We start from the raw sequence: 25,882 nt of genomic DNA, 5'->3' as shown, positions 1-25,882 counted from the left end.
ACGCTCCGGTAACACAGCACCATTAAGGTGCTGGGCCGACCATCTCGGGAACGATTTATATGGCCACATTGAACCTTCAGGTCATCCCTCCCTCCCCACCCCCACGGGATTCGCCGCTCGAAGGTGAGGTTGACAATTGGGTTGGAGAAGCTATATATTGCGCTACACAACCCCTTGAATCCCATATTTCTTGGTTCTTTCCTCGTGTAATCGCCAGAGTCGTTCCTGGGTCAACTTGTATGCCTGCGGTCGTTAAGACGTGACCAAGGTATTTAACACTTGCGCAACAAAAACGACATTTACTAGAATTAACGCGCAGATTGAACTTTTGCATCTTCAGGAGTACGCTTTTTAAGTCGTTTAACTGTTCTGTAAATGATGGTGAACAAATGATTATATCATCAAGATATGCTAAAATGTATACATTTGGCAGAGTTGCCTTAAAACGGTCGATTAGTCTTTGAAATGTGGAAGGTGCGTTGCGGAGACCAAACGGCATATCTCAGCTTTTAGTTCCTTTAACTTAGAAAATGACAATATATACGATGGTGATGCAATCGGCAGTGCTCGCCAGTATCAATAAAATGTTGTGTATATGGCGTCGGTTCACACGACGCGGCAAAAACTTTTACGGGGGATTGAAGCATGTTGTCGAGTTCAATTTTCTCTGATACTTCCAACCCTGAGCCATCTTTTTCCTTCAGTACTTTAAAATCAATAGAAAATAAGTCTACCTTATCAGCAATGTTTTGGTTATAGGTAACACCAGTAAACAAATTGGGCTTTATTGGCCTTTCAGGTGTAATCATGTTGGGTGGAATCGCATCTCTAAAAATATTTTGTACAATACGCGGTAATCGTTTGGCAAATCATGACCATAATACTCAAATTCGGACATATACACTTTTTGCTGTTCAACTTCTCTGACTACCGCTTCATCGGGCTTACTTGTACAATTTCAATAATGTTTAATTCGAGTGGCAATGGGGTAGCGAACTCGAAATGTTGCGTTGGATTACTTTCAAAGAACCAGTATCATTGACCCATATTTAAAACTATTTCCGCTTGTTCCAAGAAATCTGTGCCAATTAGCGTTTTGTTGCCAACTGATTCTGGTAGGATCATAAATTGGATTTTGAAGGTACGCCTACCTATTACTATATCGCAATTAGTTGTGAGGCATTTTTGAAGTTTAGTACTTCCATCGGCAAGAGTAATTACGCATTCAACTTTGCGGTATGTGCACCCTTTAAAATCCATTACGCGCTGAAAATTTGCGCTAGCTACACTAGTTCGAGCGCCACTATCAAAATACACTTGTCCATATACCCCAAACAGACTTACATTTGCAATCAGAATGTCTCTTCCAACTGAAACTGTTATGGAATTGAAACTTACCGAACCATGGCTAGTGGACGGTTTATTTGAACATTTTGGACAGTTTGCGCGCGTAACGCCAGGTGCGTTGCATCCATAACAAGCTTAATTCGGCTTTGTTACTATTGCATTAGCAATTGCTTGTGTTTGCGCTACTTTAATTTCTTCATTTTTCTTTTTGAAACACGCTTCTGCGCTATGCTAAGCACATCGTACCGGACCACTTGCGTTAGCAGCAGCTTTATCAGCGTTCACGGTCGACATTTTGTGTTCGCGCAGGGTAATTTCTGCTTCTCTAGCTTCGTCCAACAAATCGTCGAATGTATTAATGCGCCTACGACACACCCTGTCCCTAAATGAATATATGCCAAACAAAATGACGATTTGGACGGATTCACTCGGAGCATCCGAGAGTTGAAAAAAAGAGCACGTTTTTTGCGAACAAAAGTGACCATCGGTTCATTTTTAGCTTGTTTTGCTTTTACGATTTCGGAATATATTCGCCAGTCAGGTTTAGGGGGACAAAAAGATTCGCGCAACATACGCACAACATCTTCAAAAGCGTTAGGTGCCTGTACACCGCGCCACCCTTCTGCTGCGTCACCCCCTAGAATCATGGGAAGACCGGTGATAGCGTCAGCATCACTTATTTCTTCTACAGCTTTAAACGTAGTTACGGCGGCAATGAACTCCTCAACTTTTGTGGAATCGCGTTCACCTGCGTAACGAGCAGTGCAAGTGCTTAACGAACCACTACTTTTATTACATCGGCTTATAATATTGATAAGCTATTGAAACTGTTCGGGAGACAAATTAGCCATTTTATTGTTACTGATATTAGTTCGCTTTGCAATTCTATAGCTTCGGCGATATGTATTTAAACTACTCGAGAGGTTTGCCACTATGTTGGGCGCCAATTATAAAGGTTATTATTCCAAATAAAAGGGAGGAACTTGTGTCACAACGATTTTTATTTAGATGTGGGAGGGTAGTTCAGTGAAGTATACACAAAAAACCTCTCAAGTGGACGAAAATCGCAAAGTGAAAGATGACCACTTGAGAGCGCTTCTTTTATAGCAACATGTGCTGAGCTTTTACGTTAACAGGGCTTTTATATTAACAGGGTTGTCGTTGACAACTAATAGTACTGACTGAACATTTATGCTACTAAAAGTAAATAGTTATACTACTAAATTAAACTTATGCTACAACGACAATTATATTTTGTAAAAAATTAAATGTTCTTGTTGACGATTAACGGTATTTTTTCCATATGGTCAGGTCACGCTGGGATAGATTATAGGCTCATTTTATGTAACGTAATTTTGTTCAAATGATGAAAACTTTGTAATTCGTGGTGAACTATTTCCAAATTTGCAGACGTTTAAATACACAAGAGGTTATTAACTATCTAAATGACTTGTGTGATAGCGATGAAGAAGTTTCGCCCGTAGCTCTATCTATCTTATCTCCGGACAACGAAAATGGTGCAATCAGTGAAGATGATGGTGATGAAGACGATGTAGGTAAGCCAGAGGATATATGTGTTGGTCAATTGAAAGCACCTTGTGAGTTAATGATGAGAAGTGGTAGAAGGGTTTTAACCAGGCATGCTTAACCAACGAACCGATATCATTTCGTTACGATAATTAACGTTAATAAACGAAACAAAGTCATTTCGTTTCGTTTATTAACGTTAAAAACGTCAAATTAACGAAATGATTTTGTTTCGTTTTCTGCCATATCCCAACGAAATCAAATCGTTTATGTTGATTATTAATTTCAAACTATGCTGGCAAAGCTGATTGATGGCGGAGTCATTAAAGGTGAAAGCATTAGCCGAGCTGATTGCAACTTTTCTCATGAATTTTGACAGTACGAACATTTCTCAGAGTATTTTTGACATTACCACCAACGAATTACACAAACAAATTACATGGAGTTTGTGTGTGTATGTCCGCTCGTTGTTACCACCTTACGGCTTCACCATGGCTATAGCATTGCCAGCACAATTCAAACATAAAGTATCACGGTTTTGTTAACGTTTTTAACGTTAACGAAAGCTTTTCGTTTCGTTTAAAAACGAGATACAATTTATCTTGATAATTACTTTATCGATAATATTTCGAAGTGTTTCAACGGAAACGGTGGAAATTTTTTGATAAACGATTAGCTTAACGTTAAGGTGCATCCCTGGTTTTAACGATTGATAATGATGATGATGGAGGATGACTTGGAAGTTGATGACTCTGTGTTGATCGACATATTAGAAAACTCTACGAAGAACTTGCAAACGAACTTGTTAGAGGAACAGAACGAAATTTCAATAGAACCATCCTCATCACGACCTGAAACCTATGTGAGTTTTTTGACGGTGAGCTCATAGGGATTTGCGTCAAATGTTTTGAGAAGTATCACATGCCACCTTAATTATTAAATACGATACGGTATAAAATGTTTTTATAAAAAATAGTTTTGAATATACATTTTGTGACGAATATTAGCAACACAAAGGGATACTATCATCTCTAAGCCAATACTAAGCAGTGACTTGTATGCACATCAACAAATCAATCATTATGTCTATACATATGTCCAGACAAGCAGCGGAAAGCAACGCAGAAACACATGCATATATCTGAGATACTCACAAAAATAGGCAATCATCTGTGGAAGTATCACTCAGATATACACGCGCATGGGCTATGCGAGAAGCTATAATAATCGTGCATCTGTAGTTATAGCTGAGAAATGTATAGCTGGTAAAGGAGTAGTAAATTCTAGAAATAGAAACGCCTAGAAGTATGTGAACGAGACATTACAGAGTATAAAAGGAGTTCAAGCTGAGTAAGCAGTAATCGGTTTGATTTAAGCAAGCTATTGGTTGTGAAGTATTAGTGTTATTGTGAATTATTTTAATAAAGGCCATTTTGCATTATTGAATATTGGAGTTATTTAGCGATACGAACGTTAGTAGAAGGTTGCAAATAAGAGGAATACCACTAAAATTCGTTACGATATATTTAAGTAACTGTTTAAAATAATTTTTCTTTAATTCATACTTGTTTAGTTGAAATATGTTGCATAAATCCTTGTTTTACTTCAAATAAAAACATGGGAAAATCACATCATATCATGCCCAGTGTGACCATATGGTCACACCTCATAAGTCGGTTTAGGAATGGTGCCTTAAAATATAGATATTACCGAAGTGACCATTGGACCTATAAAAGTCATCCCTTAAAATATTTTAGAAACCCCATACAAAAAAGTTCCAGGAGAATTCGTGTTAAGCTTTACGAAAAATATTGATCACTTGTAATCATTTCGTTTTTATGATAAAATAAATTCACTATGAGCACAGCTTACACAAATTACGAACAAATTTTAATAAGAAAATTTGTAAAAAATCACGTTTAGGCCTGTCATGAAAAAAAAAAATATATAACTCTCACTACTCAGTTATTTTGTCTTTACGATCCGCATATAAATTAGCATAAACAATATATTGAAGAATTAAGTCTCCTTAGGCCCGGATTTTAGTAATTGGTTAAGCTAAGCTTAAACTCTACTCAAATTTAAACTCCAGTTAAACTGCTGAGCAGTTTTTTAGTCACAGTTTAAGGTCGCCTTTGGGGTAGGCTTTTTTATACGGCAACATTGGTATTTTATTATCTAGATAATTTGCAGATACGACGGATTTTGCTTACCCAACAAACATTTAAAAGATATTTCTGCAGCGAAATATATATCTAGTTCCGGAGGTGATATCCAAAATCATTATCTAGTTATTCTTAAATCTGATGGTTCTCGAGTGGATATCCAACTTCTTTCTCCAATCACTATCCAACCTCTGAGAAATTTTGTAAAATTTATTGTTCTCGAGTTGACCCCTAACGTCATTAGCATTTTCAAATTGTTATCCAACCTTTGAGAGATTTTGAGAAATGTACAGTTCTCAAATGAATATTCGACATGCTTCTCCAGTTGATATCCTACATTGGATATCGAGTTGAGGTTAAGTTGAAAAAGAAAATCTCCAAGGTGGTACCACCAAAGCCAACAGCTATTTATTGTGCGAAATAAACACCTGATTGATAGTACTAATGAATCCTAATTTATCAAAAATAAATTATATATATATGAAAATACTGTAGTATTGGATTCTTACACCTGAGTCCAGCCAAAGAACCACAAGTTGGGAATTAAATTTTTTCCAATTAAGTAATAGCATTTTTTGCTTTATAAAAAATTCCTCTTTTCATTCACAATAAACAGCTGCTGGTTTTGGTAGTACCACCTTGGAGATTTTTTTCAACTACACCTCAACTCGATATGCAATGTAGGCTATCAACTGGAGAAATGTGTTGAATATTCATTTGAGAACTGTAGATTTCTCAAAATCTCTCGAAATTAGGAAATTTGAAAATTTGGATATCAACTCAAAAACTTTTAATTTTACAAAATTTCTCAAAATTCGGATAGTAATTGGAGAATGAAGTTGGATATCAACTCGAGAACTATCTGGTTTAAGAATAATTAAATAGTGATGTTGGATATCACTTCCGGAACTAGATATACATATATTTCGCTGGAGAATTTTTGTTTTCTATGTTTGTTGGGTACACAAAATCCAGCTGTTGCCGTATCTACAAATTTTCTAGATAATAAAAAAACCAATATTGCCACACAAAAAAGCATACCCCAAGGGCGGCCTTAAACTGTGACTGAAAAACTGCTCAGTAGTTTGACTGGGGTTTAAATTTGACTAGAGTTTAAGCAAACTTTGTTTAAGCTTAGCTTAACCAACTACTGAAAAACCGGGCCTTATGATTTGCTGGCAACAAAATTTCGGAGTTGGTAACTTTTTCATATCAGGTGGCGCCAGTGTCGCTCAATCTACCGTTCTCCATAAAAATATGTGCAATCCACTCATAATGCGTAAGCTTGTGTTAAAATCATCTATATGAAAAACAGCTTATGTGACGGAGCTATATTAAAAGATTTTGCAAATGAAATCAAATTTTGTGTGGTAATATTTATAGCTTTAGTTACTTATACTAAATATATGAAAATGATTACAATTCATCCATTTACAAGACAATTGCATCATAATAAAAAAATGTCGTTGGTCAAAATAATAGGTGTATGAAACTTTTCTTAGAAATCAAAGAACACCATTGAATTATAATTCGTTACTCCACTGTTTTCTTAATCGCCGGTGTCTCCTCCATGTTTAATACAACTTTGCCTATTCTATTGGGCATGGCTTAAAATAATTTTTGGCATGTTTCCAATGGAGTGCTATCCCATCCCAATCCTTCGTCTTCTGCCAAAATAACTCGCTTGAAATGAAAAGGACGCCAATCTTCTCTTAAGGTCACTCCACAAGTTCTCAATCGAGTTGAGGGCAGGGTATTGACCTACCATTGCGTACATGGGACAATTCCATTTCTGAACCACTCAGATACCAACCGAAAAGTATGTTCTGTATCGTTATCTTGGCGATAATTCAACCTGAGTGGGGTGTTTTCCTCCGCATACACTCAGAGAAAAGTCGTTCTAAAACGAACGAAACAAGTTCAAAATTAAGAACATTCGTTGACAAAAGTCCGTTAAGTACGTTTTTTCTTAACTCGTGACCGATGGGCTTGTTTTTAGAACAGTTTTGCCAGGCACACCGTTCGTATTTTATGCCCAGTTTGGTATTGATGTGTGATCCTTCTGTGCTCATTTTCAGCACTACTTGGGCTTGATTTAAGATTTTTCGTTCTCACGCCTCGAGAACGATTTGAGATCGATTTAGCATTTGTCGGTCTCAATACAAGAACGGTTCGTGCTTGATATTTGGTGGGAGGGGAAAGGTTTTTTTTTGTTTTTGAATAGGTACCCTTTTATTTTTTATTAATAATAATTTTTTTGTCATAAATAAAAAATATTTATAACAAACATATTTTGATAAATGCATAATGAGAAGTTATTCTTATTTGAAGACGTAATCTGCATATATACTTAAAACATTCCATAACAAGTTTGAGAATTACATCTGCATATGTGAATGGAACTGAACGAAAAATAAGAGTAAAAAAATAGAACATAAAAAAATTGTTTTACAAAAATTCAGAGTTTGACGGTGATCGAACTCGCGCCACACGATCGCAACCACAACATCACAACAGCTGGGCCACTACAACTGCTTCATAGCTCATGCCAAATATTGTATTTAACATTGTAGTGCATACGAATTGTACCGTTTCATTTTTCTTGAACTTAATTTAAGCCCATTATACTTAATTTAAGAACATTCGTTCTCATTAATAGAACATTTGTTCATAATTTAAGACCAGCCGTTCTCTTTTCAAGAAAATGGTGTCAGTTCAAGAACAAGGTTGTTGTGAAGAGCTTGAATTGTGTCCGGTGGTGCTGGATTTTAGAAGGGCGTTTTTCTCTGAGTGTATGGCAGCTTAACATTTCGCAAGATATCCCTGCACTCATCAGTGGTCACTGCGATATTTACACACACGTTACCAAGAGAAGGATCTCTTTACCATTATGTTTCCTCCTCCATGCCTAGTTGTCCTTTTTGTGTATCAAGAAAAAAAGCTCTGCGCTTTGGGCCATTTACTGTACTTTTTGAGTCGTTTCCACACAAATTAATCTCGAATTCGACACTGAATAAAATATTTCGCCAGTTTTTTTCTTCAATGGGGCCGCACCAATGCTGATGTACTATGACAAAAGCTTATCTCTTCTGTATGTGTACCGTTGAGTACAGGGATATTTTGCGAAATGTTAAGCTGCCTTATGCGGAGGAAAACACCCCACTCAGGTGTATCAAGATAACGATACAAAACATACTTTTCGGTTGGTATCTGAGTGGTTCAGAAATGGAATAGTCCCATGTATGCAATGCCAGGTCAATACCCTGACCTCAACTCGATTGAGAACTTGTGGAGTGACCTTAAGAGAAATTGGCGTTCTTTTCATTTCATAACAAGCGAGTTATTTTGGCAGAAGTTGAAGGATTCTGATGGGATAGCGCTCCATTGGAAACATGCCAAAAATTATTTTAAGCCATGCCCAAGAGAATAGGCAAAGTTATATTAAACATGGAGGAGATACCGGCGATTAAGAAAACAGTGGAGTAAGGAATTATAATTCAATCACGGTTACCACTTTGGTCCATTTGGACCAAAAATTAGGAAAAAGAAAGATTACATAGAAAATGGCATTCTCGAAAAATGATTAACTTTGTATTTAATTTTATAATTTATTTAATAATTTGGGAAAAATTTAAACAACGTGACATCAGGACGGACAAGGCGACAGCTGTTTCGATTATACCTTGTAAATCTCTTCAAAGCCTTTTCTCCCGGGAGTGGGAGTCGAACTCGCACTCCTACGATAGTTGAAATGGTTGTAAACGCATTCAGCTACGTCATGCCTGTTGTAAAGTTCTTCCCTGTTCTTCTAGAACAGAGCGCAATTGTGTCTTATTGAAACCAAACTGCGCTATAAAATGGAGTTTATTTCATTTTAATTTACTATTGTTTGTACATCAATAAAAGAAAACTAATTTGGTCCCTTTTTTTGAACTTTGGTCCTTTTCTTCGATGAATTTTGGTCCCAAATGAAAACATGGTGTGGCAACCGTGAGTGGGAGGGGAAAGGGGAGAGCAAGAGAGATAAAAACTACTTGAATTTTTTTTTAATTATTCAAGCCTACTAAAGTTTGGCCAAGACAATGCAACGCTTTATATTAAATATATATTTTTTTATTTAGTTGATCTTTTTTTATAATAATAATGAAACTAGATTTTGCTCAACAATTCGTTTTACTAAAGTTTACTTAGAAATTAAGTTTGATATAAATATAGCTACATATATTCTTGTAAAACATTATAAACAGTGTTCTTTAAACATGATACAGTCATTGAAATATCTCTGGGAGATTATACATACATACATAACATTTATTCTACTTGTATATACATATGTACATACATACATGCACTCTATAACTTCTTATTTATTAATATTATTATATAAACGAATAACATTTCGACTTTACTTAATATTGAAAATGGGATTTATAGAGCGGGTGAAGTTTAGAAATTAATATAATTATAATAAAAATAAAAACACAATTCGGTATTTACGCGCCATTTGACTTTTAAACTTTTTTTAAAATATGTTTATACTACTTCATTAAAAACAATAAGATTCTAAAAATAAATATTCCGACCATTATAACAAATTCGTATTATATATACATATATGATTATGTTTGTATGTGTGTAGGAATATTTTAAACTTAAGGCTAATACTTTGGCACTGACTTAATTTTATCCTCAACTAGGAAAATGTATGTACATATGTATATGCTTCACAATAATTTTAATAAATTAACAAGACATACTAACGAGAAAACAATCTTAACAATCAATTCTAATTAAAATTTAACGAACTTATTGCACAATTGAAGTCATTATTACAAAATCGAGTCGCATTTGACAAAACTCGCCCTAATAATTCTAAGTATCGCTTTTTACTTATGTTGTTGTTTTTGTTTTTGTAGCGATAAGGACACTCCCCGAGGGCCTTGGGGAGAGTTATCGTTGTTGATGGTCCGTTGCCAGATGCAGATCGGGTACGTTCCGGTAACAAGCACCATATAGGTACTAGCCCGACCAACTCGGGAACGACAACATGAAATCAAAACCGCCCTCCCATCCCCTATATTCATCAGGAGTTCGGGGTCTCCACAGCCTGGTCTGTTAATGAAACAGGATTCGCCACGGGTATTGCGGTGGCAACCGCTTGAGCGGGTTGCACTACACAACCCCTTGAATTAATTTGTCCTCTTACGACAGGCATACCTACCCGCTGGGGTGCTTCGCTTTTTGACTTATCAGCAGCATTGATTTTTTCAGTATTATCAAAAAATACTACATTAATGCCTTTCTGGAATATGAAGTAGCGTGCAGGACAAGCACGCCTGCGATCTGTATTTCCATTTGTGGAAGGTTTTTTCTTTTGTTTAGTGCAAATGGAAAAGTTTTAATCAACGCAACTGAAAAGCTGGATCTTTAGAGTATCTCATTGTCCACAACTATGGAATTTGGAAACATACTTTTGACGTCAATGAGATGATTGACGACCTGGAACAAGGCCATGAAATCGCGGAAGAGTAACGGCTTGTAATACGAAAGCTAGGAATCAGCGGTACACGATCCCGAGACCCAAAAGTTATCTATGTAAATGAAGCTTTAAGAGGTTCATTGAGCAGAAAATGGTGGCTGGCGTAAAAATATAAAGCGACAGAGGTTTTACAGCAACGATGCTTGAAAAAAGCATTCAACTTTAAAATCTTCCCGTTTTTCCTTTTACTATCCCTCTCTTGCTCTTATCAAAGTTTAACTCTCACTATTACTCTTAATCTTATCCTTATTCGTAATCTTCCTGTTGACCGTTTTTTACTACTTTTTCTCAAACCATTACCCTTATTCTTTATTTTACCCCACTCTCCCTCTTGCTCTTGGTCTCTTTACTTTTCCCACTTTCCTCCAACCTCCTCTAGTTTTTCCAGTGTGTGAGATATGTATATCGAATTTGACTCTTTTCCGCCCAAAAGTAGCAAAATAGAAGCAAAAGTTTTCCCTTCCTACTACTTTAAAATTCATGACAGAGTTATGAGCACCGTCAAGTTTTTTTTGTTGTACTACTAATATCATCGCCTGATTTTATTCCGTCATGGAAAAAACCGCAAAAATTTAATATTATCAAAAAGCTCGTACAATTTCTGATGATACTGATATTATTGGCCTTAGATAAGCGCTGTGAGTCCTGCCTTCTCTTGATTAGATAAAAAAGCAAAAAGTGGGTCTTCCAGTAAATGAGAACAAGGCGAAGTACTTGCTGTCATCCCAGAAAGAATTGGCGCATTCGTGCCTTGGCAGCCACGTCACTGTTGACGTTTATACCAACCTTTATAACAAAACAAAGTGAACTTAGAAATCAAGCGAAGAATATCTCTTGCCAAGAAGCGCTACTTTGAATTGAGTAGGCAATGGAAAAGTAAATTCCTCTCTCGACGAACAAAAATCACGCTCTACAAGTCGCTCATTATACCTGTCTTCATGTATGGCTCGGAATCATGGACGGTGATAAAAGATGTTGAGATGGCTCTTGGAGTGTTTTAAAGAAAAGTTCTCCGGAAGATTTATGGACCTGTCCCTGACGCCGACGGCGGATATCGATGAGCTGTATGAACATTAGGCAGATATGAAGATGACGAAGTGAATAAAAACCCAAAGGCTTCGCTGGCTATGTCATGTTACGCGAATTGACGAAGACGCTCCGGCTAAGGAAGTATTTCAGTCGAGACAGCAGTTTGGAAGCAGCGGAAGGGGAGACCTCCACTGAGTTGGGAGTGCCAGGTAGAAGAAAACTTGATCTCTACACTCAAAATCGCTTAGGCAGTTTTGCGACAATTAATGATGATGCTGAAACGTACTATCACAGAATTGTTTTAAGGAAAGCTCTATCTGTGATATAAATCAGTGTAGATAACTCTAAAAAAGTCAGTCACTTCACTGACTTGACTTTGAAATCTCTACTACTTCGCCAAATAATTAACTGGTTAAACATTTTTACTAGGCTAATGGGTTAAATGCAATAACGCCCGAAAATATTACCAAAAAATTCGGCGACAGACGGAGGGTTTTAACACCGGGGCACACTCCTGTAAGAACGGACCTTGTAACTTATGTCCATAGAATACTTAGATTATGGAGGGAACACTTCTCTGCTCTCCTAAATGGAGACAGCGATTTAACGCACAGGGATGACGAACCCGATCCCGCAATCGATGATGATGGAATAAACGTCCCACCGCCCTATTATGACGAAGTCAGAATAGGAATAACCAGATTGAAAAACAATAAGGCCGGGCGATGATGGATTGCCTGCGGAGCTATTCAAATACGGCGGCGAGGAGTTGGTAAGGCGCATGCATCAGCTTCTTCGCAAAATATGGGCGGACGTGTGCATGCCCGACGATTGGAATCTAAGTGTTCTTTGCCCAGTCCTGGATACTGCAAACTGCACCAATTATCGCGGAATCGGCCTTCTTAATATCGCATATAAAGTCCTGTCAAGTGTATTGTGCGAAAGATTGAAGCCCACTGTGAATCGGCTGATTGGACCTTATTAGTGTGGCTTCAGACCTGGTAAATCTACCATCGACCAAATTTTCACAATGTGCCAAATTTTGGAAAAACCCGACACACATCACCTCTTCGTCAATATTTAAGCCGCCTTCCACAGCACGAAAAGGGCTGCCTATATACCGTTATGGCTGAATTTGGTTTCCCCGAAAAACTTATACTGTTGTGCAAAATGACGTTGCGCAACATCATCAGCTCAGTCAGAATTGCGAAGGACCTCTCCGAGCCGTTCGACACTAAACGAGGTTTCAGACAGGGTGACCCTCTATCGTGTGATTTCTTTAATTTGATGCTGGAGATTACATTATACTAGCTGCAGAACTTAATCGCTCTGGAACAATATTCTATAACAGCGTAAAATTACTGGCATATGCTGATGACATTGATATCATCGGCCTAAACACCCGCGCTGTTAGTTATGCTTACTCGAAACTGGAAAAAGAAGCGGTAAAATTGGGTTTGATGGTGAATGAGGAGAAAACGAATTACCTGCTGTCATCGAGCAAAGAGTCAGCGCATATGTGAGTTGGCAACCAACTGTTGGCAGTAATAATTTCGAAATAGTAAAAGACTTCGTATATTTGGGAACCAGCATCAACACTAGCAACAGCATCAGCATCACTCTTATCAATAAATGCTACTTTGGACTAGGTAGGCAATTGAAAAGTAAAATCCTCTCTCGGCAAACGAAAGTCTTACTCTACAAGTCACTTATCGTACCCGTCTTGCTATATGGTGCAGAAGCATGGACCATGACAACATCAGATGAAACGGCTCTGGGAGGGTTCGAGAGTAAAGTTATTGGAAAGATGTATGGACCTCTACGCATTGGCGATGGCGAGTAACGAAGAAGATTTAATGATGAGCTGTACGAGCTCTACGCAGACATTAACATAGTTCAGCGAATTAAAACGCAGCGGCTGCGCTGGCTAGGCCATGTTATGCGAATGAAAGATGACGCTCCCAGCAAGAAAGTGTTTCTGTCGGAACCCGCTTATGGAGGTCGGCCACCACTCCGCTGGAAAGACCAGGTGGAAAACGATTTAAACTCCTTTGGTGTGACCAATTGGTGCCGGTTAGCAGAGAGAAGGATCGACTTGCGTGCCTTGTTGGACAGCCATAACCGTTTAAACGGTTATGCGCATATTAAGTAAGTAAGTAATGGGTTAATGTAGCCTAGAGCTAAAAATTCGCAAAAGATCGCCTCTTAATTTGAAGCCTTTTTTGAGAGGGTCTCCAAAAATTTTTTTTAGTTTTTTATCCATTTAGGATGTAGCCGAAAACGATTTTATAATATCTTGGTTATTTGATATTAGATTTTAAAAAATATGTGGCATTATTTTGAGCTTTAAAATCTCTTTATTCCGTCTAAAGTGCATTTAAGCTTTGCTATCATTTTCACATAGTTTTTTCTGTTTAACCAACTGTAGCATTTAAAGTATGCTTCTAGTTCTATCAAACTTAAAAAACTACCACAGAGCTTAAAGGCTCTTAACACTGCCCTGTTTTTCAGTGCACGTTTAAAGGGCCCATTACTGATACTGAGCATAGACTTGACTTGACTTGGCGTAAACTTGGCAATTTAGCCAACATTATACTCCACTTAGCGCATACAATCTGGCATCATAATCAATAAATGTCAATTTGTATGACAAAATGTCAAAATGAAATGGAAAAAAACAAATGGCATCTCGAAATGTAAACGTCACTTACGTAGAAAATCAAAATTCAACAGACTTCTAAGTCAAGTTAAGTATTGCTAAGTTTTGAGTAATCAGTAACGTGCAATGTTCATTTAACAGAACTGTAAGTGGCAGTTCTCAAGTCAAGTCTATGCCAAGTATCAGTAATGGGACCTTAAAGGTGTAATTAATGGTGACTTATAACCATAAAACCATAACCAGATAAAACAGCTGATCGAACCTACCTTATGGAAATCAATGTAACAGATTAATGGTGCCATACCATAACGCTAACGCCATAACCATACCATAGCCAAACAATTGGTTTTTGGTTTTTCGCCATATCCATAACCTAAAAATATATGAGTTGGTGAATTTAATAACTTTGTGTAGATTTTATGCATTGTTTTGTATACGTTTTGACTAAGAGACTTATTTTTTGTGGAATATGTTTGTAATTTTTTGCGTTTTCTTCATTTTTATGAAATTTTCACGATTTTTAGGTTAAGGCACCAGTAATCGATCACAATGGAGATGGTTATGGATATGGGTATGGTTACAATTATGGCGTTAGGGTTAAGGAAGTTTAATTTGGCTTTAAAGTCCAGTTAAAGTTGACTAAAATTTAACCTTGCCACTTTGTTCGATAACATACAATTTTGCTGATCATCTCAGCTTAAGCGGCCAAAGTGGTAGGGTTAAACCTTAATCAACTTTAAATGTAGCTTAAACTCGCACTGAAAAACCGGGCCTAAATGATGTTTCCATGTTAAGAAAAGGTCTAAACCTGCCCTCAAGTGTGATTATCTAATTGGTCTCAAATGTAGGATGACAATACGCCATTATATGTATGACAATAAATAGAACGTGTAAATTATTTTTAAATAATAACGTTTCATTTCTGCCCAACAAACAGCTGTTGGGTTCGGTGATGCCACCTAGCACAACATTTTTATTTTTAACTTAACCTCAACTCGATATCCAATGTGACATATCAATTGAGAAATGGGCTGGATATAGATTTGAGAACTATAAATTTCTCAAAATTTCCCTAAGGTTGGAGAATAATTTGAGAATGATTTCGGAGATCAACCCGAAAACTATCAATTTACCAAAATTTCTAAAAGGTTGGTAAATGATTGGAACCTGATGTTGGATATCAACTTGAGAGCTAACTTTATATGCCTCACAAGCTGGTGAAAGATTGTTTCGTTGTTTGTTGGGTACTGCGTATTCTTTGTTGATCCACATGTAGAAGTTGCAACTAATTATTCTGTATTGTCCATATAATTCGGTTGACAGTAGGCGGTCCATCAATTTTCAAAAACGTAACGATAGCATCTGTCATTATGGATAAAGAAAGTGTGATATCTTATCCGTCAACTGCCTGACAAGATGTTCAAGATGGCTACTTTTTAACGTTTTGACAATAAGTTCAATTTGGCGGCATATAGGGTCGTCTATATTCAGCGGGTGATAGAAAGAGATACAGAATGAGACCACAATAGTCAATTAAAAATCACATGACCGGTTCTATTTGTAATCTTAAGGTTTATGAGCAAGTTATCACCATTGTGAATCAAACTAAGTGTGCTATCTTATCTGTCAACTGCCTGACAGGATGTTCAATATGGCTACTTTTTAGCTTTTTGACAGGGTGTTCAATATGGCGGCGCATAGGGTCGGCTATCCTCAGCGGGTGATAGAAAGAGATACAGAATGAGACAGCGATAGTCAATTACAAATAAGGTGATCCAATCACTTTGGAATTTTGACGTCTATGCATAAGATATCACACCTAGTTTTATCCACAATGGCATCTGTATCTGACCGAATGTGCGATATGCTACAACAATTATTTTAAGTTCTATGCTTATTTATAAAATACTTAATTTCTAATATTTATATTAAATATTTTATGCAATTATTGAGTTATCAGTTTTCAATTACTTTTAAACCTATTTAATATATAAAATATATAATTACTTAAAAATAGTCATAAAATAAAATGTTAATACAATTTAGTCTACATGCTGTCGGCTGTGTGAAAGATCACCCACGCATAGTTCGAAAATGACGCACTATATCTGAGTTTGCTCGAAGAACGCTTTAACTCAGTTGACAATGTATGTTGAGATATGTCGTTTTCCAAATTCTAAGATATTGGGCTTTTGGAAACATAAAATAAGGTATTAGATAGGGTGATACTCAAATGATTATGGGAACAGATCCTTTTCGAACACGCAATCGACATAGGGATGTCTTTCACTCAGCCGTCGCTATGTACATAGTTTAAAATCTTTTAACAATTAGAACACACTTTTTTACATAAATATATTAACTTGTAGCTGTTTTGTTTTTTGTTTAAACGCCTTAGCTATGGTTCATTTACAAATTTTGTTGGTGACGTTGTTGTTGTTGTCCCAGTTGTTGATGTAGTTGTCGCTGTCATTGTATGTTTTGGTTGATAACGTTGCTGTTGTTGTTGCTGCTGTTCGTCACTACTACTATCACCATTAATTTGCTCCATTTCAATATCGGAGCAATTATCCGAATGTGAGAGCGCAGAGTCCATTGAGGTCACCGTCGTATTCACTTCCTTATCGCTGGTGGTGTGCAATGTATTTTGGAAAGGTAATTTCAACAATGGTTTCTCCTGTGCCGAACAATGATCGGCTTCTAAATCGTCTTTTGTTTGAGTTTGTACTGAAAAGTTATTGCTATTGATATCCTCAATAGCTTTGCGCAGCTATGGAGAGAAAATATAAGATATGATTAAAGAATGCTATTTGTTTTCAAACTAGGCCCTATACCAAACATCATAGATGATGGTTAGTTTTGTTGAGAGCTGTAACAACCTAAAACAAACTTTTTCCAGTATATAGCCCATGTTTCAAACATTAGTGGCCTTATTCGAATAGACTCGGAGTCAACATGATTTGAAAAAACTGGTCTCAGGGAAGAGGCGTGGTAGTGGTCTCGATCGAATATACTCCGAGTCCTGACAGTATGAATACCACTGATCCTAGGAAAGAGGTTGGTATTGTTCACTGTTCCAAAATTGTTGACATACCGCTCTATATGACCCGGAGTTGCTTCATCATTTATTGATTTTTCAACGAATCTTGAATAACAAATAACTGGCTATTTGACTGTTTCCGGAACTATTTTTGGATCGCTACTGGTCTATATCGAGATTACTACAAAACCTTTTTGGGCCTACTTCGGCATTATTTCAAAACTTAATTATGATGCTTACGGCACGATATTGAGATCATTCGATTAAGTTAGGACAGATTAGGCAGCTGTCCATTCAAGGACCATTTTCTTTGAATACTTTTATGTTGGCCCGTTGTGTTACCGCATACTCTAACTGTAAAACTGGCGAATTTGTCAGTCGCTAAGTGACAATGCCGAAGCTACGAATAAGTCACACATCGATCTTGGAAATTTCCTCCGTAGACTCGAACATGTCGTGAACAAGATATTTACACCTCGTCCTCACGAAGGCTGAGTGGTTGAGCATAAAGCGCCTGGATGATTCCATCTCGTCGCCCTCCATACAACTTACACCATTGGGGCTGTCCAGTATGTTATGTTAAACTTCCAATGGCCCAAGGATGCGGTTCCCTTTCTCACCATTCTCGGAGTTGTAGCGACCTCGAATATGAGAAGTCGATTCATCACTTCATATGACAATGCCCAGGACTACACACGGAGTCACACCGATTCGGAGGCACATTCTCTTGATAGTCCGTCACTAGAGTAGGCACCTTGTCGTTGGTGTGTGGGCTTAGCCGAACTCCATAGCGCCCGGCTAAGAGGCTGAGCGGTTAATTGATGGCATCTGCGCCGTTTCGCCTCATAGGAACTGTACACCCATAAACCTAACTTATATTTACATGCATAGTATTTGTTCAACTTACCTCTTTCAATCCCACAACACCCACCAAGCGTCCAATTTTGGTCACATAAGCATGATTTATTCCAACCATAGAGAATAGTGAATGCACTTTCAGTATTGAAGTGCGTTCGACAAGTTGAAACGGTGATGGATCAATGTTGACATTGGCTCGTTCAAGATCGATAGCTTTTGACATCTCTTCCATTTCCCATTGTTTTTGATCCTCTGGTGACATATCGATAACACGTTCACGAGGCTAAAGAAAGAAAAAATGGTTCAAAGATAAAAACAGCTTTTTAAAATGAGCTTTAAAAAAATGCCGACACTCAAAAAATAATTTCGCAATAAAAGTAAAAATTGGAATGGTTTGGCGCTTTGGAAATTTTTGCTGCAATTAAGTAACGAATGAATTACTCATAATAAAGCAATTGTGATTTATTTATGAAAACTTATTTTTTATTAAAATTTCCTTTAAGCCAAGTCATTCTAATTTTTGTTTAATTTTTGGAAATTGTTTTTAGAGTATATCCTCTTTATTGGTTAAGATCGTGTCCTTAAAAAACCTTTTTTTTGCGTGATTTGAAACCAAAGCGAATTCAGTACCAGGTGTTGTTATGCCAACAGCTCATTGCTTCTTCTTGATTATTTCCATACAGCGCCTTGTACTTTAATATGTCTGTTAACCGAAATCAATTAAAATTTTCTTTTGACTTGACATTCTTCTGCACGGCGAATAGGTTGCATTCGCTTTGCCACTGCCTGGTATGGATTCGCCTTGCCTTGTTTCAAACTACAATTTTGTTAAAAATTATCCAAGGCGAATCTAAATTACGTGATGGCAAAGCAAAATAAACCGGATACGCCGTGTAGAAAAATGTCAAGCCAAAAGAAAATTCGCATTCACTTCGATTAACTGACTTATTGTTGAATTAAGGCGTTGCTTGGAAACTATCAAGGAGAAGCAATCAGCTGATGCGATAACAACACCTGGGGCCCTATTCGCTAACTGTGAGTTTTAAAGTGTACACAAAAATTGTTTAAACTTTGAAATTCTGATTCTGTAAAGCAAAACTGCGTGAGTTTTCTTGGCAGCCAGTGTACACTATTGTGACATTTAAAACTCATACGCACTGTTACAGAATGACTTTTTTTTTTTCATGGCGTTTGATGAATATTTTCTCACTGACATAAGACTTTTACATTCAGCGCTCATTCAGCAAAACAATGTGCACAATAATTTACAGAATCGCATGAAAATTTAAAGTGTAAATTATGTGTGCAAATGAGTTTCCAATGAGTATACATTTTTCAGTTTTTCACAGTTATGGAATTGACCCCCTGGTACTGAATTCGTCTTGAAATTATCGACGCATATTTACTTAGCTCACTTTTATTCCTACTTTGTGATAAATATTTTTATTAATAAGACCTACCAATGTCACCGTTTTCGTCTTTTTCAAACTCATTGACTGGTTTTTTTTTAATTTTATGTACAGTTGTGCAATTTTATACACACATTTTAGAGGTGGTTTTTTTTATTGTAATAACATTTTATGGTAAAAGTGTAGGGAACGTAGAAGGTGTGGCATATTCATATAAATAGAAAAGAAAGAAAATTATATTTTATTCAGATCATCTACGAGAGAAAATGAAGACATTTCTAAAGCAAGCTTTGGTACTCAAAAACAATTAAAAGCATTAAAAACATGAAACACAAATTACGAAAGTTAGTAGAACGTAAAATAAGGAGAAAACGTGCTAAGCTTAGGGCCCGTATCGTGTTATAAGATCAATGAGAACGCGTTGTCACTAGTTGACAAATATCATTAATACGAAATATCAATCCAGAGCTATTGTCATTTAAAAATTGGTTTACGATGACCGATCGTATAACACGTTCAGGGACCTGGTAAGAAACAGTGAAAGTCAAAAGGTGAACATTTAGGGCCGATTTCACCAACTCGACTTAGGCTAAAACTTAGTTGCCACTTAAGTTAGCCCAGATTTGTGGCTATGTTTTTTTTCGGTTCCACCAACTTAGCAACTAAACCCATTTGACATACAAAAATCCTATCAGCTGTTTTATTCATAGTAGTATTTTTAGCTACGTTTTAATCACACGCCACCCAGTGAATACATACAATAGCGGGGTTGCTATATTTGCATAATGAAATAAGTATCAATACTGCCAATTAATTCGACTAAAAATTTGTACTACATCAACATTGTTGAAAGTCGAGAATAAGCCATCTGGCAGGTAGACTAATTTGCGACTTAGCTAAGCATTGGTGGTGAAACAGAAAAATTAAAAATTTTGACTTAACTAAGTTAAGTCGAGTTGGTGAAACTGGGCCTTAATATATTATAGGTATTCTGTTAACTTACAATGTCATTTACATATGAACATAAATGCAATTAAAAAGTATTAATTTATTATATAAAAAATATTTCTCACACTTACATAGACTTAAGTGCAATTAAAAACAAAAATCTTTTAAACAGAGACCTAATCAGTATGGGTTTTATGTTTAGTGTTGTTGTGATTATTGAAGCTTTCCAGCTTTTAAATTATAGACAAGATTTAAGTAGTAGTAGTATATTTATTTTCAACTATTCAAAAGACCATACATTTGTAAGAAAATGTATAAACATTAAAGACTTAAAAATAGTTTAAAATAAATTAAAATTATGGCAGTAACAAACGTGTTGAGTGCCACACTATAATTGACTAAACTTAAAGTGCTTACGAAAATTCATTTAAAATAAGATCCCTATACTTTAATCTGGTTTGCAGGTACTTAAACAAAGTAACATAATTTCTAAGATTAAGGATGTTTACAACACTTGCCAGGTCCAAAATTTGTTCACCAAAACTAGCCAACCGGTAATCATTGTAGGCTGCGCAAACACCGATAAAGTGGTGAACACTTTCATCATCGCCTAGGTTACACACTGGACATATTGCAGTTGTTACGTTCTTGAAGGATCTCGCACTAAGGTTCAAGAGACCACCTCTCGCACGTAGAATTAAGCTAATGGCATACGAAGAATGTTCGTCGGCAAAATATGTAACGCTCACGGGAGCCAAGTAAGGGTAAAGATCATGTGCGGTAGAGCCTTCAGCACGACCTACATATAGTTTAAACTCTTTTTCGACTAACTTACTAAGCAACAATGAAGTGAAGTCTGTAAGGAAAGCAGGAGAAAATCGGTTAGTGGTTCTAAGTCCGCGCTGAGTGATAGCTGTGTCCAGTTTTTAACCCAGGGTGCATCTTGCCGTATGCTTTTCTCAGCAAGTATACGTGGAAGCCTGTTCGAAGGTAAACTAATACAACGTACTATAAATAACATGTGCGCCCGAAGTGTGTGGAAGAACTGGGGAACTATACCCGTTTCTAAATGCAGAATATAGTTAGGCGAGTTCGCAGGCAAGAAGATAAGCTTCTTTATGAAGAAACGTAAGAGGTTTTTCACATGTTCATGATGGTTCCTACCCCACACCCGAGCGCCATAAAACATAATTGATCTTGCGGCAGCATCAAAGATTTTAATTTTTTTTCGAATACAAGATTTAAGTTAACTATCCCTATTGCGAATGTCGACTGAGTGTAGATAGTCGACTACTTAGCAACTGTCAACTATCGATGCTACTGCAAGTGTAGATCTCTCGCTCATTTATCGACCGTGAATAATTTTTAATTTTATCATCTTTCTACAAACATCGGAAATCGAATTTCAAATAACAGCTAAGCGCTGTCAAAATTCTCGCTATGTATAGGACATAACAGAACTATACAAGGTGGCAGCACGGTGACAGCTGTTTTCTACTTTTTTAATATGATTTGATACATCAACTCCCGGTGCGATACGATTTTGACATTAGTCCATCGATTTACAAAAACAAAGTGCATGGAAGTTTTATTTATGTTTGTAGGTATGTCGAAGTGCTGCCACCTTGTATGGTTCCGCCATGGTATAGAATAAAAGCTTTTTGTCGACGCTGCATCGATTTGAATGAACATTTTTAAAAATGTAATGTACATGATGTAATAATAAAGGTAATGTCAACAACGTAACCTCACTTTTTCGGTAGCTCTATTTTCTAGTATTTACTTGTATTACAAAAGTATTAAATTTTGCTTGTTTAATTTTTTCGCACAAAATTCCCCAAAAAATTTGTTTTCTGCAATTTTTTTTTTTTATTCTTTTGGGAAAGACAAAGTTACGTTAATCTATTTGGCTAAAAAATTCTAGTAGCGGCTTATATAGTTAAAATATTTCTAAACGTATAGTGAAATCTACTCCGATCGTAGTAGAACTCAAATGCAGTTCTGTATGATAGACAACCCTCTAAAATATGCATGCCGAACTTGTCAGAATAAGGGAAAACGTCAACGGGTTGAGAACACCTGGATATTATTTTCATCATGGTAATGTGTAAATGTATCTTCTACTTTTTTGCTACCTAATTGTAATTTGAAACTATTTGTATAAATGGTACATTCTTGTTCCAATGCTCAGTTGGTAGGATGCCTGAGCATAAAATCTGAGAACTTTTGAATTTTTAAAATGTTTGAATAGACCGAGTTTATAAACGAATATTCCTATTGCTCATAATCACCAATTTCTCTTTTGGTATTGCGCATTCCTTTTATACGCAGCAGCTCTCTTCATGCAATTTTTTGGCATTTAGTTAAAATTTTCTTCTAAAAAAAAAAATTTTTTTTTCATTTAAAAATTCAAAATTAATCACCAAATATTTATTATTTCAAATAAAAATCGAATAATTATTAGTATAGTAGTGCGTGATGGTTGACTGTGTTTAACTTTTGACAGATTAGTTCCACAAGCACCCTCCTATGATGGAGTTTGGGGTGGTTGAGGAGGTATTGATATGCATATTAAGGAAGGACCACTGATGGCATGGCAATTTCCGGCAGAAAGTAGAGCTTACAATTTCTTCTCGAACACAAGCGAGATTTTCGAGACCCAGAAATCGAGAACTCGAATTCTCGCGAGATTCTCGTGTCTCGAAGTACTCGTAAATCTCGCGAGCTTCTCGACATAAATTTAATTGCTGTATGAACAGTATTTATACACTGTTTTTTTTTTTACTTGTGAATTTTTTTTGATTATATTGCTTTCCAATGACATTTAACTCAAAACATATTTATTATACATATAATTTTGTTCACAATATTTAATTTTTTAACGAGACATTGAGAACACGACTTCTCGCAAGATTCTCGAAACTCGAAATACTCGTAATACTCGCGAGCTTCTCGACTTTCAATTTTCGCGAGATTCTCGAATCTCGAAATACTCGCGAGCTTCTCGACTTTCAATTCAGTCGCTGCATTGGCAGTATGCTATGCATTGTGGTTTTGTGGAAATTTTTGCTTGTGCTTCAGAAAAAATCCTAAGCTCTATATAAAACAGCCAATAAATCGATTAAATTGAATGTCTAGAAGCTCGCAAGCCTTGCAAGTATTTCGAGATTCGAGAATCTCGCGAGAATTGAAAGTCGAGAAGCTTCCGAGTATTACGAGTAATTCGAGATTCGAGAATCTCGCGAGAAGGCGGGACTCACGAGAAATCTTTAATCGTAAGCTCTAGCAGAAAGCGTTCGCGCATTTCATCGAGTTCGACAGAAAAAATTCCAGTCAATGAACTGTTCAAAAACTGACTAGTATGAATAACCCCACAAAATTAGTGAACCAGAATGTTTGCTGACTACTTTTACTTTGGCTTTAGACTGAAGAGAAACTGCATAATGCAAAAAAGAACAGCAAAGTGAAAATTATAAAATGAATATAAATTTATGCATAATACCTTTATAATGGTCTCCTAATCTACTTACTTGTACTAGCTAACAATAACTAAACTACAGTGGAATAGAGAAGGAGTAATCATTTACTTTTATCTCAGTTGAATTTGATTTATTTGTATGAGTATAACTCTCATCGAAAAAAGTATTCCATTTTATCGTATTTATTCTAGAATTTGTACAATCGGTGGTTGAATGTGATTTTAGGAGTATACCCTTTTTAGGTGGTGATTGCATTGTAGAAAGATCCCATCTCGTATTGGCTAACATTGTTCTTACTTTGGCGTGGACTGGTGAAGATGTTAAGCTTCGTGAAATCTATTTTCATTTATTTGTTGAATATATTTTACGGGTTAACTTTTTTTAGCAAACATTTATTTGAAAGAATTTAATGCAAAAAAGTGTACTTCTTTCATTGATTTTTATACCCAGCTGTACTTGTACACAGGGTATTATAACTTTGATTGGATAACAGTTGGTTGTACTGGTATAAAGGAATCGAGATAGATATAGACTTCCATATATCAATATCATCAGTATGAAAAAAAAAATTTGATTAAGCCATGTCCGCCCGTCCGTCTGCCCGTCCGTTAACACGATAACTTGAGAAAATATTGCGATATGTTTTTATTGTATCAACGACAAAGACACTCCCCGAGGTTTTGGGGAATGTTATAGATGTTGCTGGTCTTTTGCAGGATATAGATCCGGTACGTTCCGGTAACAAAGCACCATTAAGCTACTAGCCCGACCATCTCAGGAACTATTAATATGAGCACATTAACCCTTCGAGGCCATCCCGCCCCGCCCCCTACTTCCATGAGGAACTTGGGGTCGCCAGATCCTCACCTGCGAAATATGTGTATGATACATTCATATTTGTAAGAGGATTCCGCTCGCGTAGGTGAGGTTGACAATTGGGTTGCGGAAGATTTGAAGTTATAAAACTTTGTATTGCGCTTAAAATATTGAGATATCTTCACCAAATTCGGTATACGGGCTTATCTGGACCCAGAATGGATTGGTATTGAAAATGAGCGAAATCGGACGATGACAACGCCCACTTTTTCGATATCGAAAATTTAGAAAAATGGAAAAAATGAGATAGTTCAAAAACGAATACCGAAGAAACTTTGGAAGTTTAACAAGTCGTAAAAAACAACTTTTAACGGGTAATAACGCTTTTTAGTACAATGGAACTTGTGTTTTTATGTTTATTATCTTTATTTTAAAATAAACAATTTTTGTAGGGAAATCTCCATATCTGAAGAACTGCTTTTTAGCCGCTAAAGTTGATTAGTGCAAGCCTCTGTATCCTGTTTGCTCCTTTGGACGAAGATGAGAACCATATATGTATTGTGGCGAATGTTAGCAATGTTGATGCGTCACTGTGCGGTTAGTAAATAAATGCTATACAACAACAGTAAGCCATATACACACATACATAGAAGGCAACGAAGAATATTTCACACATTTAAGCCCCCATTACTGATACTTAGCATAGACTTGACTTGACTTGACGTAAACTTGGCAACTTATGCGGCAGTTACTCACGAACATAAATAAAAAAAAAAATGTAAGGCGCGATAACCTCCTAAGAGATCTAAGGCCGAGCTTCTCTTCCAATTTGCGTCGTGCTCCTCTTGATTTTTCCCTACAAATTGGCCGGACGGGACCTACATGTTTTTATGCCGACTCCGAACGGCATCTGCAAGGCAGATGAGTTTTCACTGAGAGCTTTTCATGGCAGAAATACAATCGGAGCGCTTGCCAGACACTGCCGAGGGGCGACCCCGCTTAGAAAAATTTTCTTCTAATTGAAAAATCTTATTTCTAAAATTTTGATGTTGCTTTGCCCGGGAGT

At 36.6% G+C, this 25,882-nt stretch overlaps 1 protein-coding gene and 1 long non-coding RNA gene across 9 annotated transcripts in view; one reads left to right on the top strand and one right to left on the bottom strand.

Moving 5' to 3' along the window:
- Positions 1 to 25,882, bottom strand: part of ClC-a (chloride channel protein 2) — a 247,584-nt gene that overhangs the window by 141,581 nt on the left and 80,121 nt on the right. For 3 of the 8 annotated variants that reach the window (XM_067759043.1, XM_067759042.1, XM_067759044.1), the window contains one exon: positions 20,771 to 24,336. In XM_067759043.1, coding sequence (XP_067615144.1) covers positions 24,076 to 24,336 — 261 coding nt within the window. In that variant the 3' untranslated portion in view covers positions 20,771 to 24,075. Of the gene's footprint in view, positions 1 to 9,130; positions 17,037 to 18,213; positions 18,448 to 19,624; positions 19,661 to 20,770; positions 24,337 to 25,882 lie in introns of those variants that run through there. The other 5 variants (XM_067759040.1, XM_067759041.1, XM_067759047.1 and 2 more) reach the window with 4 other exon arrangements.
- The window catches only part of LOC137236445 (uncharacterized), a 66,338-nt gene that overhangs the window by 37,167 nt on the left and 3,289 nt on the right, over positions 1 to 25,882 (top strand). The window lies entirely within an intron of this gene.

The sequence above is a fragment of the Eurosta solidaginis genome, chromosome 1 (assembly GCF_040869045.1).
Source record: "Eurosta solidaginis isolate ZX-2024a chromosome 1, ASM4086904v1, whole genome shotgun sequence".
Lineage (NCBI taxonomy): Eukaryota > Metazoa > Arthropoda > Insecta > Diptera > Tephritidae > Eurosta > Eurosta solidaginis.
This window is presented reverse-complemented; position numbering and strand designations above follow the sequence as displayed.